Source organism: Chrysoperla carnea, chromosome 4, assembly GCF_905475395.1.
Source record: "Chrysoperla carnea chromosome 4, inChrCarn1.1, whole genome shotgun sequence".
Classification (NCBI taxonomy): domain Eukaryota; kingdom Metazoa; phylum Arthropoda; class Insecta; order Neuroptera; family Chrysopidae; genus Chrysoperla; species Chrysoperla carnea.
The window spans coordinates 69,896,469-69,915,313 of record NC_058340.1 but is presented as its reverse complement, the minus strand read 5'-3'; the positions used below and the strand labels follow the sequence as shown (position 1 = coordinate 69,915,313).

Sequence of the window (18,845 nt, the reverse complement as noted above, 5' to 3'; positions counted from 1 at the left end):
ATACAAGTTATATTATAAGCCTAAAATGGAATATATGTGTTAAGTTAATTAAACATGTTTTTATGATATTTTATTTACCTTATTTATTATTAAATATGTTAAAATTATACAAAAATTATAAAAATATATTCAATAAAATAATTTTTTTAAATATTTAAGTATTGAGTAGGTATCAAAACAAATATGGCGTCAACAAGTGACATCTACCTTGTTTGTGTATGTATGCATTTATAAAATAAGGTTGACGACACAATTGATGGATAGTATGAAAGCATAAAAACAACTATTAATCTACGATACTCATGCTAACTCGATCCCGTTAAAAGTACGATTGACATCAAATCACAGAGTGAACGCAAGGGCCAAAAACTCGCAGACCCGTCCTAACTCGACCCCATTAAAGGCATGGCCAACCCGTAGATCGCAGGGTGAATTCAATCACAGAATGAACGCAAGGGCCAAAAACCCGCAGACCCGTCCTTACTCGACCCCATTAAAGGCATGGCCAACCCGTAGATCGCAGGGTGAATTCAATCATATGGTGAACGCAAAGGCCAAAAATCTTGCGAGCGGGTTTTTTGGCCCTTGCGTTCACTCTGTGATTGAATTCACCCTGTGATCAACAGGTTGGCCATGCCTTTAATGGGGTCGAGTTATAACGGGTCTGCGGGTTTTTGGCCCTTGCGTTCACTCTGTGATTGAATTCACCCTGTGATCAACAGGTTGGCCATGCCTTTAATGGGGTCGAGTTAGGACGGGTCTGCGGGTTTTTTGGCCCTTGCGTTCATTCTGTGATTGAATTCACCCTGTGATCAACAGGTTGGCCATGCCTTTAATGGGGTCGAGTTATAACGGGTCTGCGGGTTTTTGGCCCTTGCGTTCACTCTGTGATTGAATTCACCCTGTGATCAACAGGTTGGCCATGCCTTTAATGGGGTCGATTTAGGACGGGTCTGCGGGTTTTTGGCCCTTGCGTTCACTCTGTGATTGAATTCACCCTGTGATCAACAGGTTGGCCATGCCTTTAATGGGATCGAGTTAGGACGGGTCTGCGGGTTTTTGGCCCTTGCGTTCACTCTTTGATTTGATGTCAATCATACTTTTAACGGTATCGAGTTAGCATGAGTATCGTAGGTTAATAGTTGTTTTTAGGCTTTCATACTATCCATTAATTTTGTCGTCAACCCTATTTTTGCATGTTTACACAAACAAGATAAATGTCACATGTTGACGCCATATTCATTTTGAAACTCAATACTTAAATATTTAAAAATATTATTTTATTAAATATATTTTTATAATTTTTGTATAAATTTAACATATTTAATAATAAATAAAGTAAATAACGACCTATTTTTAATTAATTTATGAATACAGTTATTCATTTTTAGGCTTGAAAATATTAACCAAGAAAATTGAGTATATTTTCCTGAATTAAAGAAAAACTGTAAGTTTTTCGGTATCGTCGCATACGGATTCGTAATCTACGTAAAAAATGCTTGAAAATGGTTTTTTTCCTGATGTTCTAGGATGTTTTATAAGAAAAAGTGCTAAAACTGAACTTTTACCAATATTTATTATCTATGTATATATTATACCCAGCTGTCCACACTGAAGTAACTGATGGTCTATGGTTCATACCGATATGACATCATCGCAAGGCTTGCCCGCGTTTTAGGTCACGTGATATACAGATTAAAAATTACGATTTTTAATTTTAATATTATAAAAGAAAAATGTGCTTTTATGACTCGAAATCAGAATATTTAAGTATATTTTTACATAAATTTTAACTTTTTTCAAATTTCATGATTTATATTTGACTAACGATAATACCCTATTTTTGTAGAATATGTATTGCCATCTATATGATAAATATCGAACATATCGAAATATTTTACGAAAAAAACACGTGTTTGACAAATTAATATGACAGCAAACTAACCAAACATTTTCATGTCATAATAAAATTTCTCTTTGTTTTTCTATAAAATGATTCGAAAGAAAACACAAACACTTTCCGATAAAATTTCGAATGTGTTAAATACAGCACCAGGTGTAATAGATCCCGAAGATGATATCTATGAAGATACTAGAGCAAAAGTTGTATCCAATGAAGATATTGAAGACGAAGATCAAATCGGAGATTTTAAACCAAGTAAAATTACAAAACAAAATTTAGAATTATTAGAAAACATCGATACACGGTATGCGGGAAAACGACGATCTCGTAAAGATTTCGAAGATAGTGATGAAAATATCCCAGATGAACAAAGTGATGATAGCGAAGTTTCTGAGGAAGATAATTCGAATATCGAAAATGAAGAAGATTCAAGTGTCGACGATGAAGATGAATCAGACGAAGGTGAAGATTTTGGAGAAGAGAATGATGAAAGTCGTGAGGAAAATTCGAATTTTAAACACATGCGAGAAGAAAATATTAATAGCCAGGTACAAAAAGGACAATGTGTGAAAAATCAATTACGTTTATGGGAAAATTTACTTGAAGTTCGTATTAAATTACAAAAATGTTTAATAACAGCAAATCGATTACCTCAAACCGATACCTACACGAAAATCAAAGAAAAATCAGGCGAAGAATTCGAAAAGCTTGCTAAAGAAACCCAATCAAATGTAGCTAAAGTTTTAGACGGTTTATTAAATTTACAAGATACGTTACTAAAAAAATACCCCGAAACTAAAAATCTTGACCAGAAAACAGTTGAAGAAAGTGACGAGGAAATTCCTAGCGATGATGAAGATGAAGAAAAAATTGTTTCGGAAAATGAAGAAGAAACTGGTGAACCAATTACAAAGAAAGTTAAAACATTACCCGATTATGAACAGACAATATCGAAACGACATAACACTTATAGAAATTATCGAAATAACGTGATTAGAAAATGGAATGAAAAAACACGAATTTCCGTATCGAAAAATTTAATCAATACAAATTCAGTGATTAATCAAATCGAATATATTTTAAAAGATCGTGAAAAATATATTCGTAAAACTCAATTAAAACGTTCCAATTACAATATTGTAGGACTTAAATCTGTTAAATCAACGGGATCTGATGATGAAAATGATGAGACTACATCGAGAAAACGAACTTACGAAGAATATAATGCGGAAATTTACGATGATGATGATTTTTATCATCAATTATTACGTGAATTAATCGAATATAAATCAACAAATATTACAGATCCGATTAAATTAAGTCAACAATGGATTCAGTTACAAAGTATGCGTAGTAAAATGAAACGGAATGTTGATACAAAAGCGACAAAAGGTCGAAAAATACGTTATACGGTACATACGAAATTAGTGAATTTTCTGGCACCAATGGATGAGAATAAATGGACAGATCATGCTAAAACTGAATTGTATAATTCATTATTTGGAAAAAATTTACCGAAATAAGGAGGGGTGGCGTCTTATTTGTACATTTAAAAAAAAAAAAAAAACAACTGTAAAAATTTATATTTAAATAAATATTTTTTAAATAAAAATTACTTTTTTTTTTCTCCACCCTAACGCCCGGTTATTCCATTATACTTTACAGTGTGTTCAAAATTTTTGGTAACACTAATGTTGTTTAACTTCGTATGAAATGCTGCTTTGCTGTGCGGCATGAAAGTATCGAATAGGGAATATTCATGAAATTTAAATTTGGTTCAAATACTTTTCTTCCGTAACTTTAATGACTGAACATTTCAACTAAACCATTATTTTAGTAATTAATATCTTTTTAATTACTTAAAATTAATTAATAAAAGTACAAATTCAGTGGAGGGCATTTAAAAATTTCTAAAACGGAAATTCAAATTTTTATACGGACGTGACATCAAAGTACGAGCTTGTCAAATTTGTTGACATACTGTATAATATTAATTACTTACATTTTATATGGTATTTCATTAAATTATACTATTCTACGGCTTTTTATTAGAAAATTTAATAATAATGAGTGTAAATTCATTTTTTTAAGTGTAAATTATACATTGAACTGTCACCAATTGACAGATCACGTACTTATACGTCATCAACAGAGAGCGCCAAAAAAACTACGTTTAAATATATCAAAATTATGATGTATTTTAAATATTTTTTTACACTTAAATATATCATTTTTAAGCAGTATTTATATTTTTTACTTTGTTATAACGGTGTAAACAATGAATTAAAAATATAAAAAAAACATGAATATTCCCTATTACGTATTTTCTGAAAATGTCAAGTTTGTATCCCTTGCGATACTCGCGAACGAGATAAATCTTGCCGTTTTAAATGGCACTCCTATTAACTTTTTACATATTTGAAAAGATTATAAATTTAAAAAAATGTTTGAATAAGAAAGTTTTTATGTAAATTCAGAATTGACTTAGTTACAGCGAGTTGAAATTAGGGACATTCTTCGCCTTGATTTTCCAAAGATGACTCTAAACGTCTCAAAAGCCCTCTCTGAAACCATTTATTGTTATCCAGGACTTAAAAACCAAAAATCAGATGACTAATTTTGTTGTGCTTTTCTGAATTTGGTGAATCATACAAATATCGTGTTCATTTACCGATTGGGCTACTAGCTTTGAGAAATAATCGCCTAAAATATTATGAGAAAAAGCAGTTATTTCGGAAAAATTCTGGGATATTCTAGCTGCAATATTAATCCAATCGTTAAATTGGGTGTAAAAAAAAACTTGAAATCATCATTAGACTTGGAATTTTAAAAATCAAATCAAAAAGTTACATTCGTGGGATTATAAAGACAATTACAAGTAAAATTTATGTAACTAAATATATTTAAAAAAACAAACAAACATTAAATAAAACTATCTTAATTTTTTCACTTTGGCTAATTGATTATTACGTTTAAGACCCATTTTTCGAAGTTTTCTCCAATACTGTTTAGTTTCTGGGTCTAATTCATCTAATGTTAATGGTTTGCCAATATTCAATTTCCACAACCATTCAGGATATTCACTATCAGGCTTTAATTCAATATCTTTACCCTCTTTAAAAATGTTACTCCCACATACAAAATTTACAAGCTTATTAGGATCAGTTTCCACTGGCAATACTTTCTTTTCTACCATAGGACCTAATTTTCCTAATTTTTTCTTTCCTTTTGCACCCATAGATGCAACTAAAAACAAAAATATTCGATATTTTAGGAAACAAATGAAAATCGCATGTTTATATAACCTCACTTTTTTTTCTAAAACAAAATTTACAAACTTACTTGCTGGTTTTGAGTAATTATTTGTTGCTATCATTAAAACTCTTGTGGTTTGAAGCAAACTATTTCTTAGAAACAACATTTTGCCTAGATTTTCTTTCGAAGTTTTATCGAAATTATCAATTATTTAACTTCCTTTTCTAGAAAAACAATTAATTATAAACACGATAAACAAAACAATTTGTTAAATCATTATCTTAAAGATAATAAATAAATTTAGAAATTTCGGGGAAGAATAAATACTATACCTTGTAACCTATTCGACATGCGTAGAAAATCTAATAAAAAAAATATTCTCGTTTTATTGTTGTGTACTTAACCTCAATAAACAAAATAATAAATTATAAAAAAATGTCAATAACTAATTTTATTTATTGTATTTAGAATAAAAAAATATTCAATATTTTGTATTATGAGTTATTTTGTTGTATTGTATTTTTTTAATGCCAAAAAATACCACTGCCATTCTTGTAAGTAAAAAATTAAACAAATCTTTTATTTAAACTTTTGCTTTCAAATTATATAGAGAAAAAAAAAAACTAAACAAATTGGGATTTCTCTTATAATTTAATTGAGATTCATTTACATATTTGATACACGCCACATATCAACTTAACATAGTTACGTGCATGTTAACTTAAATAATAAATATTTATAATATTTATTTGTTTCTGTTAAAACTTTTAAAAGCTTTAATTTTTCTTTAGATTAAAAATAATTTTATTCTATCTACTTTGCTTAGTAAATATAGGCAATATTATAAACATTTATGTTATAAAATTGCCTATTCTACTACAAACTATGGTCGATAATAATCGGACATTACAAAAATGATCCTATCATTTTGTTCAAAGAATGATATGAACTTTTAAAAGAAAAATAATCGAGCTTCGAAAGATAAATTAAAAAAAATAATGCCGCTTCTAACTTTAATTAGATTTTTGATTTGAATGAATGCCATAATTTTGAAAGTAGAAATTTCAAATTTCAAAGAAGAAAGATGAACCTAGCTAAATTTTTTAATTTTATGTAATAAACGAAAAAAATTTTAGCAAAATAAACTTGAATCCATGATATTACAATTCACATTAAAACATGAAATAGTATAATTGCAGTCTTCATCAAATTATTTGTATTGTTATTTTCTAAAATACAAATTACAAAATTAAAAAGAAACTACAACTGTATAATCCTTAAACCTAATTTCCTCTAATTTTAAACCGATTTTTCATATAGAGTTACAATTATTATTATTTTCTATATTTTAGGAAAAGAAACGAACAATATTTCGTTCTCGTGGCAAATCCACAGCAAGTGTAGATGAAATAAATGCATCGTCACATATTAAAAAGTTTCTAACAATTGGCCCTGCATTACCAAATGTTCCAGTCAATAATAATGCAATAGAACATAAAGAAAAACCACGGGTACACCCTACCCATAACAGCAAAGTAAATAATAGTACTAATAATAGTGGAAACAATCCATATGACTTTCTAGAAGATGGAAAATTATTACCAGGACATCCAGTGTTATTACAAACCACTGCTGATGGAAAAATACATGCATCCAGAGCTCAGAAAGAGAAAGAAAGATACCCAGATCGAATTAGCTTAGATAGGTACGTATTTTCACATTTACAAATATTTTTCTTCTACACTCGAATTTATATCGGGTGTTCTTGGAATCATTTGTTTTGAAGACTTCTATTACAAAAACAATTTTTTATGGAAGTAAATGGACTTCTGGGTACCGGACCACTCTGGCGTTAAAGGGAATGAAATATCGGACTCGTTGACACGAGAGCAAGAAGCCGTTGACTACGACAAGCCCATCTTGATTACTGAGACTTTGCGCAAGGAATGCGGTAGGCCAAACTGTGTATAACTACAGCTAGACCATTCGAGTGTGCTCGCTTGAAACTCACCCTAAAGCAAAGAGTGGGATCCTTGACAGAACACTGTTGATTGAATTACCACTTTTATAACATGGGGATCTTTGATGATCTCACTTGTAGGGCCTGTAATTTACACCTGCAAAAACCTACGGGGTGTCAGGTTTAGAATGTTTGGATCCGAAACCTTGGATCGATAAATGCTCGGAGAAACTGTGGGTTTTTGCGTGACATATGTCCTCGATAGAATCCTATAGCTTCATTTGCTTAAAATTTCATCTCTTACCTGGAGCCGCCTCGCCTTCGGTTGACAGATTGTTCTCAAGGACAACATAGAGATTCCTTTGGTCTAGGTGCTAGAGACCCATTTGCGGCAATCCCCTTATTTTTTATTATTATTAATTTCTTATTTTTCAAAGAGTGTAGATTCAAAACTATATCTTTTAACTAGCTCCATGTCTATCGAGATAATTGGGTGTTATGTGAAGTTCTGCTTCTGAACGTATGGACAATAAGATCCAAAGTGTGGAGGGTATTAAGTATTATATTAGCGTTTGGTCGCCCAAAGTTTTTGTAAGCAGTTTTTTCATAGGCTTGTAAAATATATCATTAATCAATGATTTTATTTTCAGGAGAGGACTATCTGTGTTACCAATCATTGATGGTGAACCCCGATTACGTTTATTATCAATGCAACATAATCTATTAACAAAATTAGATGGACTCCACTCACAGAATTTTGTACATTTAGTATTTTTAGACATCTATGACAATCAATTAGATCGAATTAGTTCAATGGATTCATTAATTAGTTTAAGAGTATTGTTGATGGGTAAAAATCGAATACGTAGAATTGAAGGATTAAAATCATTGATTAAATTAGAAGTATTGGATTTACATGGTAATCGTTTATTAACATTATCCGGTCTATCAACATTAACCGAATTAAAAGTATTAAATGTGGCTGGTAATCAAATTAAAACAGTTGGTACTCTAGATTTAAAAGGTTTGAAATTATTACGTGAAGCAAATTTTCGACGTAATAAATTACGGAAATTATTAGGATTTTCGGAAACACCACAATTAGAAAAATTATTTCTTTCGAATAATGATCTACAAAGGTAAGTTTTTTTTTTCCTTCAGATAGATACACAGACATACACACATAGCGACCAAACTTATATCAACCTTCTTTTTCCATCGATATAGTTAAAAATAGTAAAAGTTTCCTTGGTTTTATACAGTTCAAGTTGCGAATTGAGGTACTGGCTTCAACCATGTATGATGACTTGTTATCTGCTATGACAGTGACTCAAGATCGGTTCTCTCTAAAAGTTACAGCAGCTCCTGATTCCTTCTACCGCTAAGAGTTTCATAGTTTCAAGTACCCTTGCTTAGACTTTGCCTTCGATTTCTAATCTCAGTATCAAAAGATATTGCTCTAGCTTACAGTGTTTCCAGAGAAGAAATGATAGTAGCTGTAACCAATTTTTGTTTTTTCTTGCTCTCTTTGAATTCTTTTAGGCAGGCGTGAACATTCTGTCGTATTCTTTGAAAATTAAGTTATTCTCTTTTCCCTGGAAAGTCATTCTTCTGCTTCGTTTGTCTCTGCGGGTATTGTCAAAACTTTAAACCCACCAAAACGAGTTTTGGTCATTAATGCCATGTAATCAGTCGATGGCTTATCCACCAACATCAATATTGATTTTCATCCTATGCTAGCTTAAGTTAGGTTAGAGTGGCTATCCTAGGGTGAGGCATACTAAGATTATAGGGTCTGTTTTGATATTGAAAAGGGGGTTGGCTCAACCCCGGCCACTACTGTATGAACCATTTGGAGCTTTTCAAGAACAGCAATAGTGCTATGACGTCAGTGAACTTGAGGTCAGAGGCTTCCGGTACCTATATCAGGTTTTCAATCATTAGTTTCGCCAACTCATTTAAGGACGTTCAGCAGTCTTGTGCTACCTTTGAATGTTATCCTAACAAGTATTGATATTAAAAATACCCACCCCCGTTACTGGACAAATTTTTATAAAAACAATTGAAATTTTTTAGCGTTGAAGACATGAGCAGCTTAGCAAAAGCAATAAATTTAAAAGAAATAACAATCGATAATAATCCAGTATCGTTGGGCGGTGATTGTGTATCATTCTTAGTATCATATTTGCCAAATTTAAATCAACTAAGTGGTATGCAAATCACAGATCAAGTTCGTAAAGCTGCAATGGTATGGCGTCACAACAAGGAGCTATCAAATAGCACTTTTATGGATTTAACCACTGATGTATGTTCAAATATACGACGCGAGGAAGTTATCTCAAATGCACGCACAAATTGGGAGCTGTTACGTTCTCAAACTAAATGCTTAACATCATGTACAACGAATACATACTTCAAAGACTTAAAAACAGATTGTGACTTAGTGATTGCACCCACAGATTTTACACTGGAAAAGGGAAAACGTCGTAGATCATGTTCGTTACGACGATCACAATCTGTGGAAACAGAAAATTCACAACATACATCGTCCTCATCAACAAATAGTGATAATTTAAAGTTACCGCCAATTTTAGTACCTATGATGAATAATTTAGAAAAATTAGAATCTAGAATCACATCGTCGAATAAATGTTTGAGTATTAAACAAAGTACATGGGATTTAACTTCGAGTATCGATCCAAATATTAATAGTCCTGTCAGTTCGTTACATTCGTCTAATTCGAGTGATTCTAGTGATTCAGAAGAAATTGTGGAGCAAAATAGTGATAAACCAAAAGCATCAACTCCAAGTGAAAGTCCTTCTTTATTACCAAATGTTATCTCGAAATTAGCAATATCCAGTGAGCCAGAAATGAAAATTACGCCGACTCCAATTATATCAACGGATAATTCGAGTACCATATCGACAGGGTCGACTACCTCAAATTATTCTCGAACTACTGCTTCTTCGTGTGGAGAATCAAATAGTAGCAAAGCAGGTAATTTTTTTTTTAACAGATATCATTCATAGATTCCTAAACTGCCTCTTGATGCTGCTCCAGGTGGCAGCTCGTTGGTTGGATTCAAAAAATTCGAAAAATGTGTTCGTTTATTTATTTTTTTTATGAGCCTTTTACAAACGGTTTTAAGCTCTTTTGATATCTTTATGAATTTTTTCTTTCCTGATCTTCTTCCGATAGAAATATCCTACAAAACGTAAGTGCAAAAAAATGTTTTTGTGATTTTAGGAACTGTACGTTCTCAATCTTCTCAGCGCACTGTAAAAAGTGCAATGCCAATAAAGAAATTTCCCCACCATCATCGAATAAATATACGAGCAGCAACTGCAAAACCAAAGGCACGAAAAAATTGTCAATCTTCGCCGGCAGGATCACTTCCAACTAAAGATCGAGAGCAAGGTACAAAATTTACAGACCTGAATTTTATCTAAATATTATGAAATCGTTTTGTTATAGGAAGTGATTACTTAGCTGAAATTTGTGGAAGATCCTTAAATATTTATGGACATGGTGCATTACGTTACATCGATAAATCATGGAGTTCTGAAAAAGCAAACGATGTTGTTACCGTAAAATTCACTTATGTGAATTTTAACGGGATCACATGTGTTTTAACAAAATTAAAAAATCGTTTTCCAAATGCTGAAAGTTTTATATTTCGTGAAACAAATATTTATTGTTTGGGTCAGATTAATGCACTCGCTGAAGTTCAAGGTTTATATTCATTGGAAATTGAGAGTGAAGGAAATCCTGTGACAGAAAAAAATTGGCGAAGTTATGCTATTTTTCGATTAACTCATTGGGGTTTAAAAGTCATTAATAATATCGAGGTAAATTATTATTTTTTTAACAAAGTATTTCCTTTTTTTTCCAAAGATTTCGAAACTGTGAATTCGGTAGTTCTAAGGTAAAGGAAACGAGCCACTGGCATATTTCGAAAGATTCTAAACTCCTTAAGAAAATTGCAAAAAAAAAATTTTTTTTCTTGCTAATTTCGAAAAATATATTTTGAGATAACTTCAAAAATCGATCCGAAATATCGTTTTTCTCAAAAACTATTCACCCAATAATCAAATGAACCCGATTTTTAAAATTTTTGGGTCAAACTTACCTTACTAACTGAGTTTTATCAAATTCCGCAAGAAAAAATTTTTCTCGATTTTTCAATTTTTTTCTAAGCGGGTACCCCTTAAAAAAATTGCAAAAAATCGAAAAATTTTTAATGATTCCAATTTCGATGAAACTTGGTATATAAGGTAATTTTAACCCAAAAAATTTTTAAATCGGGTTTATTTAACCCTTAGACGGATAGTCTTCGAGACAACTTTAAAAATCGATCCAGGATATCGTTTTTCTCAAAAACTATTCGTCCAATACTCAAATGAACCCGATTTTTGAATTTTTTGGGTCAATCTTACCTTATAAACTTAGTTTTATCAAATTCCGCAATAAAAAATTACATCGTTGACGAATCCACCAGAAAAACTAGAAATTTTATTGATAATTAACTCAGTTTTATTGATAATTCTCCTGTTCAGGTGACTGAAGACGAAGTTACAAAAGCGAATGAAGAATATCAAAGCTTAAGTGATTTGGTAGCATGGTCGTTACCTGATGCTTTGCTACAACCACTATTACAACGATTGCAAGTTGAAAATCCACCTGCAAATAATCTAAGCGCAAAACAATGGCTGTTTAGTGCTGATCCAGCATTAAAAAGTGTTGTATCCAAAGAGGCATTACAATGGCATCGAGGAGCAATTTCGCAAGTAAGAATTTCATAAATCCTACTTTCATTCCTACAGGATTCCGACTTTATCACAGTTTATAAATTTTATTTAAATTTCTAGGAAGATTTAATTTGGCGTCAGAAGGCTCGTAATCAATTTGGAATATTAATTGATAATACATGCGATGCAATTGATAAATTGAATTTGTTGGAAAAAGAATGGAATTCCATTTTGAAAGATATTGTTCAAAGCACTTTATTGGATTATTCGCAGATGAATACGTACATGAAAGATCGAATGAAACAATTAAAATAAGAAAAATTGTAGATTTTCCATTAAAAATTGAAAGGGGATTTATTTATCTCAAGATTTAAAGAGGATGTCACTTAGAGAAGATCAGATCATGACAAAACAATTGTGAAAAATTTCTAAATTGAAGGAAATTATTTTTTACTTTATTATATTATAAATATAATAAAGAATTGTGATCGAAAAAAAAATCGATATCGGGGTTGGAAATACACGTTTTGAGGGTCCCTGATTCCAAAAAAGTGATTTTTTTTTAAATGTTGCGTCCGTCGGTATGTCGGAATGTCTGTTACCCAGCTGGAGCCTCCAATTTTCAACCGATTTTTCTCAAACTCGGTACATAGGTTCAGTTTGGCCATAATTCCAGATGATTTTTTCATTTTTCCCTAGGCCTTTTTTCAAGGGTACTTCCCTCTAGGCCAAAACAGGATTTTTGGGGTTTTCTCAAAAACGGCTTTAACGATTTCGATTAAACTGGGCACAAGACTAAACCATAAGGTGTTTCTAGGATTGGTATAAGCCACATATCCGGGAAAATTCGAGAAGGCCACACCCTAGGGAAAACATTTCAAAATACAGGAAAATGGGATTTTCTAGGGAGAGGCTGAAAATATTACAAGAATAATATATCAATTTTATAATATAATAAAGTCTTGTCCGATGTTTCGGACCGTTTATTAACTCTCTTTCAATTTTGAAACTATTTTTAAAAATTAAAATTGGTTTTTGTTGATTAACTTATCATAAAGATTTTCCACTTACTAGCTTGAAATGTGCGTTGAATGTATTCATGGATGGTATTTTTAGAAGTAAATAACTTCCTTCCTAAGTACTTTATACAGTGTGTCCCCGGATAGAGGTAACTATACTTGTAAATTTTCTTATTTTGGGGACACACTATATATCCCAATTGTTGAAAGTATTTTTTTGACGAAGAAAATTTACCTAGGATTTTTCAAATGAAAGCTCAATTTGCAAGCACATATTGCGTGGCCGCGGCCGATATGCGTATCTCGTGTTGGTTTGTGGAAGACCTTGTACGTTGAATATAATAATATTGTTCCTACTATATATAAATATATCACTCAAACACCACCCAATAAGTGTTCATTAACACTCTCTTATTGTTGTATTTTTAATTTACTATGAAATATATTTCTAAAATTAAAAAATTCTGGCTTATTTAATTGGATCCTATTTTTAAAACTTAGATTCAAAGTAAATGTCAAACAAGTACCGCCGAGTCGGTAGTAAAATTATGTCTATTTAATGAGCCGTGTATTACAAAATACGTTGTTGCTTGCCATGGACTCAATGTTGACATCAATTCTACCGTGGGGCAAATGAGGGGCACACATTTTTTTCTAAGGAGTACCCCTTAAGAAAATTGCAAAAAATCGAAAATGTTTAAAATTTCGATGAAACTCAATTTATAAGGTAATTTTAACCCAAAAAAGTTAAAAATTGGGTTTATTTAACGCTTAGACGGGTAGTTTTCGAGATAACTCAAAAATCGATCCAGGATATCGTTTTTCTCAAAAACTATTCATCCAATAGCCAAATGAACCCGATTTTTGAATTTTTTGGGTCAAACTTACCTTATAAACTGAGTTTTATCAAATTCCACAATATCAAATTTTTCTCGATTTTTCGATTTTTTTCTAAGGGAAAATTGCAAAAAATCGAAAAATTTTTAATGCTTCCAATTTCGATGATATTAAGTTTATAAGGTAATTTTAACCCAAAAAATTAAAAAATCGGGTTTATTTAACCCTTAGACGGATAGTTTTCGAGATAACTTCAAAAATCGATCCGAGATATAGTGTGATGAAACCAAAATTGTCCTAAGACGTAAAAATACATTGCAGATAAAATTTCTTAAAAATTTCCTTCGTTAATTTGAAATACAACAAAATATGCGACAATAGAAATGAATAAGTAAAACATGTTTATGAATTTATTAGCGCACCGTATAAAATTAATTGTAATTTTTTAATTTCCATAAAATTATGGCTATTTCACAGTTAATTTATGAACTTTAAAAGTCCGATTCTATAAAGATATCTTTTAAAATATCGACTGAGGGCTATTTCTAGACGAAATTCCATTAGACGAAGAATCAGTGGAGGTAAATAACAGGGAAATATTAATATGACATTCACTTTTCATCTGCTGCAAAAGTTAAAACATAAAACAAAATTTGCCTCTATCTTAGAAGACAAAAAGAAGTTTATTTTTAAGTCTAGAGGTTTCATGGAGTTAAGGATAATTTTAATGGAAAATCTATGAGATTAACACTCTTCCGATGAGTGCAGAAGCCAATGTCTGCATTTAAGTCTCGTTCTCTGAGCTCTTCTTTTAATTCCTGCAGCGAAGTGGAAACGATTAAAAAATAAAAATTTTAAAATTGTGGGTCCATCAGACTCATGAAACAAAATTCACGAGACATTTTATAAGAAGTACTGTTCTGGTTTTGGAATTTTAACTATTTCGAAGATGGATTTTCATTGGTAAGTTTCAAATAAATTTAATTCTATAGAATCATACAAAGAATTTATGTTCCGAATTATTAATTAATTAATTGTATAAATACCGAGTATTAACTTTTATTAAAATTATTAATTCTTGAAATAAATGTGATTAAAAATATGCTGGCAAAATTATTGTTAATTATTTTTGTTTTTGGTAAGTAAAATTTACAATAATTTTTTTAATTTGACCCTATGGCGAGTTATTAAAGAAGATGCTAGGCGCTATAACTGAGTGAAGGGGGGGGGGAATATTACCCTTCCACCGTTACTCGCATTATTATAATAGTGGAATTTGAAGAAATCAAGGACACGAAAGTTTCGTACCTGTACTTCTGCGACAATTTAGGAACTATAATGTCTTATTTCTATTTAGATCCATGGATATCCCGACATTTATGCCAAGAAATACCAGAATTCATTTGTATGGATGGTACTGTCATGAAATTAAAAGATGTATGTAATGGTAAACTAGATTGTGCTGATGGGACTGATGAAATAAAAGATTTATGTTATCATATTATGTAAAAAATTATTATCGAATAATTTCGAAAAATAAAATTAATTTAAATGTGTTCGAAAATAATGTTTTAGATGTCCAAAAAACATGTATCGATGTCATTACGGAGCATGTGTACCGACATCTGCTCGATGTAATGGAACTCCTGAATGTGCAGATAAGTCAGATGAAAGTCAATGTGGGCGAACTAAAAATAGTTGCGAGTAAATTTTATTCAAATTTCTTAGACTAAAGTCACACCGAAAGACTATCCAGGTGAGTCCGTATTCAAATAATGATTAACTGGATTAGTCATCTACGAAACGAGACCGCGGTCTACGTGGTCTATGTCGACGGTTGTACCCGCGTTCTAACTAAGGTTACTAGTCTCAAAACACCTAGCTATTCTTCTCTGGCGTGACTTTAGTCCTAGTGATCCCTAACCCTGATAAATGATTAACGAAAAATCTACTTTTTTATAGCATGAAAGAATTTCGTTGCCTTTCAAATGAGTGTATTCCCCTTGAATTGTTATGTGATGGAAAAACTGATTGTAAAGATGGATCAGATGAGAGTAAAAATACTTGCGAAGAACTTCCATGCCCTCCACATAGTTACCATTGTCGGCATGGAGGATGTATTCATTTCGATTCACGCTGCGATGGTGTACCAGATTGTATAGATGGTTCTGATGAATCTGAAGCCCTTTGCAGAAGTTTAAAATGTTCAACTGGATCTTGTCCAATTGGTAATTATCTAATCTGTATCAGGAAACTTATAAATATAAAAATTCCTGAAATTTTCTAGATGGTCAATTAAAATGTCCACCAATATTGTCGAATAGAATGTCAGCAGTGTGTCAAGTAAAAGAGGGACCAAAAAAAGGATTAATTGCTTGTAACAAGCCAATGCCGCCAAGTACAATTGTTCGCTATGAATGTAAACAGTATTACATCCCTTCCAGTAAATTACAGCAAAATAATACGCAAATGATTTGCCAAGCAGATGGTACATGGAACCGGGATATGCTAAAATGCGACCCTGGTAATAAGTATTCTTTTATTCTTTTTTTGCAACTAATTTTAAACCCTAAAAGTTTATTGTAGATTGTGGTAAAACTGATTTACCTGCAATTCCTTTAATTGTCCATGGTCAAATCGCTGAGCAGGGTAGATGGCCTTGGTATGCGGCCTTATTTACCTTAGAAGATGGCAAATGGATATTCTGGTGTGGTGGATCGTTAATTTCTGAATTAGTTATCGTCACAGGTGTGTTTAAAAATATGTAATTTAAGGAAAATTTCATTCAAGAAATTATTTTTGCAGCTGGACATTGTGTATGGAAAGTTCCACCGGATACAATGAAAGTTGCGTTGGGAAAATATAACAGTGATTTAAATACGAACAATGAAAATGCACAAATACGTGAAATTAAAAAAATTATTATTCAACCATCGTATCAGGATCAAATTGGTAATTATGGTTCGGATATTGCAGTTATTATTCTAAGCAGCCCTGTGAAATTTGACTCACATGTACGACCTGTTTGTATTGATTGGAATTTACATGATATTTCAGCTCATTTAAAAGAATATAGTATGGGGCATGTAAGTATAATTCCAACATATCCAACTTTTCACAGGTGCGCCCTCAAAACGGGTGATGGGAACGGCACAGCCACCCGAAAATCGACCACATAGTTTCTAATGTATTGACCGAAGAAATAGTTCCGACATTTCACCTCCGTAAATTTAGCCAATATCTCAGAAATTGCCCTTCCAATTCAACGGAGCCTGGTTTTTTTACTTATACGGTTAAATTTACACTAGATTTTATTTTTAACTTAATTTGGTGTCTTAGATCGTGGGAATGGGTCTCACCGAAGATGAAACCTTCAGTGGAATTTTACGTAAGACCAAACTACCAGTTGTAAGTAACGAAGAATGTATGAGACATCAAAAACGAGATTTTCGAAAATACATAACATATACAGCATTCTGTGCTGGTTGGCGCAACGGTAAATTCACTTGAATATTGCATAATTTCAACAAATATTTTATTGTTGCTGTTCATTCCAGGAACTGGTGTTTGTAATGGGGACAGTGGAGGTGGTTTAGTATTCCCAAAATCGACTAATGATAAAGTATGGGTATTACAAGGTATCGTGAGTGTTAGTCCTCGAAAAACTGGTACATCACATTGTGATCTCAATTTTCTAACTGTTTTCACAAAAGTTGGCCTTTATGTTAATTGGCTTTCAGCGGTTTTAAATACTGTACATCCTGAAAGATTTAAATCACTGAATGATAATGCAGCAATTAGCATGTCGATTTTTGAATATAATTAACAAAAAATATTTTAATAGTTGCTTCCTAGCAGATTTAGATCAAAACAAAATACGCGTAGCAAAATAAATATATTTCAGTCAATAAATTATTTTTATTTTCTATAACCAGAATAATAAAACCCTAAAGATGTGACCTCAATGCGACGCTTGAAGCTGGCTTTGAGCATCAAATAATTCCCGAAATTATTTTCTATTTACAATATTCAAGGTAGTAATGACACGTACGGATGCGTTTCTATGGACTCAGCATCTCGAAGACAAATTTCGTATATATTTTTGACACAAAAATATGAAGAACACTATGGCAGATGTACTGAAGAAGCAGTGGATGACCAAAAGTATCGTAAAGACAATAAACTCTCCACTTACACCAGCTAGTACTTTCCCATTCAGTATACTCTAGGACTTTGGCCACCGGAATAATCTAGAAAGCTTTATTTGGAAATAATTTCCCAAAACACTAAATCGTAATCGATACTATGCAAGAGTACAACGAAAAAGTAGGGAGACAATCGAATTCTGGCTGTGTAACTGTCTATACAGTTTTCTAAGCGACTTACTGGAAGCGATTGAAGTGAAAAGAAAAGCAGGAATTAAGCTACAAACAGGAATTAAGAAAAAAAAGGAATAGTATTAAATTTCAATGAAAACAAAAAAATCAATACTGTAATACCGTATTTTATTACATAAACATTTTTTTGCAACAATTTAAGAAAAACATTTTGAGTGTATACTAAAATATTGGCAACATTTAAAGGATAGCACAATTAGGATATCAAAACTTCCCTTCTGTACCTCTAAAATACCCTTATTTATCTTCATTTCATATTACAAAATATAAAACCTCTTACAAAAAACAAACCAGCGTTTTACAATAACTTATCGGCAGTCTTTCTATCGAAAATTCCCAAAATCTAATTGATATCCTTAATATTATTAAAACATTGAAGTTTGTTACAACAGAATAGAGAACTTGAAAATTAGGAAGAAAATCGAATTTATAAAACCTGCGTATTTTATTTTTCTTTAACCTTTGCAATCATAATCATGTTCGCTGAGTGTTTGAACTGAAAATTTCTATTTAAAATGAAAATACAGAAGGTAAGAAAAAAGATTCCCATTCCGAAATGACCGAACCGAAACGTTTACATCAAACACTAAAAGAACGGAAAACCAAATCACATTCGTAGAATCCTGTTAATTTTAATATGTAAGGACAAAACTGTAAGAAAAGTAAGTATGTTCAGAGAATTTTTTAACTAAAGAAATGAGATTGTATTACTAACGAATTGTTT

The 18,845-nt window shown here is 31.6% G+C and overlaps 4 protein-coding genes across 4 annotated transcripts; 3 read left to right on the top strand and 1 right to left on the bottom strand.

Annotated features, from left to right (window-relative positions):
• The first annotated feature begins 1,926 nt into the window (after window positions 1-1,926).
• On the top strand, window positions 1,927-3,458 carry LOC123297678 (protein AATF). Its single transcript, XM_044879429.1, has one exon. The coding sequence runs from the start codon at window positions 1,993-1,995 to the stop codon at window positions 3,424-3,426; it is 1,434 nt and encodes a 477-aa protein (XP_044735364.1). The 5' UTR covers window positions 1,927-1,992; the 3' UTR covers window positions 3,427-3,458.
• Window positions 3,459-4,787: 1,329 nt separating this feature from the next.
• LOC123297741 (39S ribosomal protein L54, mitochondrial) lies at window positions 4,788-5,623 on the bottom strand. The gene is made up of 3 exons (XM_044879502.1): window positions 5,491-5,623; window positions 5,246-5,382; window positions 4,788-5,149 (listed from the first exon to the last, which is right to left on the bottom strand). Exons 2-3 carry the CDS (start codon window positions 5,322-5,324, stop codon window positions 4,836-4,838), a joined length of 393 nt encoding a protein of 130 aa, XP_044735437.1. The 5' UTR covers window positions 5,325-5,382; window positions 5,491-5,623; the 3' UTR covers window positions 4,788-4,835.
• Window positions 5,624-5,659: 36 nt separating this feature from the next.
• On the top strand, window positions 5,660-12,311 carry LOC123297740 (leucine-rich repeat-containing protein 49). Its single transcript, XM_044879501.1, has 8 exons — window positions 5,660-5,712; window positions 6,511-6,863; window positions 7,769-8,257; window positions 9,195-10,117; window positions 10,367-10,537; window positions 10,595-10,968; window positions 11,677-11,907; window positions 11,989-12,311. The coding sequence occupies exons 1-8, from the start codon at window positions 5,686-5,688 to the stop codon at window positions 12,181-12,183; spliced, it is 2,763 nt and encodes a 920-aa protein (XP_044735436.1). The 5' UTR covers window positions 5,660-5,685; the 3' UTR covers window positions 12,184-12,311.
• A 2,751-nt stretch (window positions 12,312-15,062) lies between these two features.
• LOC123298894 (modular serine protease-like) lies at window positions 15,063-17,600 on the top strand. Its single transcript, XM_044880992.1, has 8 exons — window positions 15,063-15,229; window positions 15,300-15,428; window positions 15,687-15,952; window positions 16,012-16,248; window positions 16,311-16,472; window positions 16,530-16,810; window positions 17,064-17,220; window positions 17,282-17,600. Exons 1-8 carry the CDS (start codon window positions 15,063-15,065, stop codon window positions 17,548-17,550), a joined length of 1,668 nt encoding a protein of 555 aa, XP_044736927.1. The 3' UTR covers window positions 17,551-17,600.
• The last annotated feature ends 1,245 nt before the right edge of the window (window positions 17,601-18,845 follow it).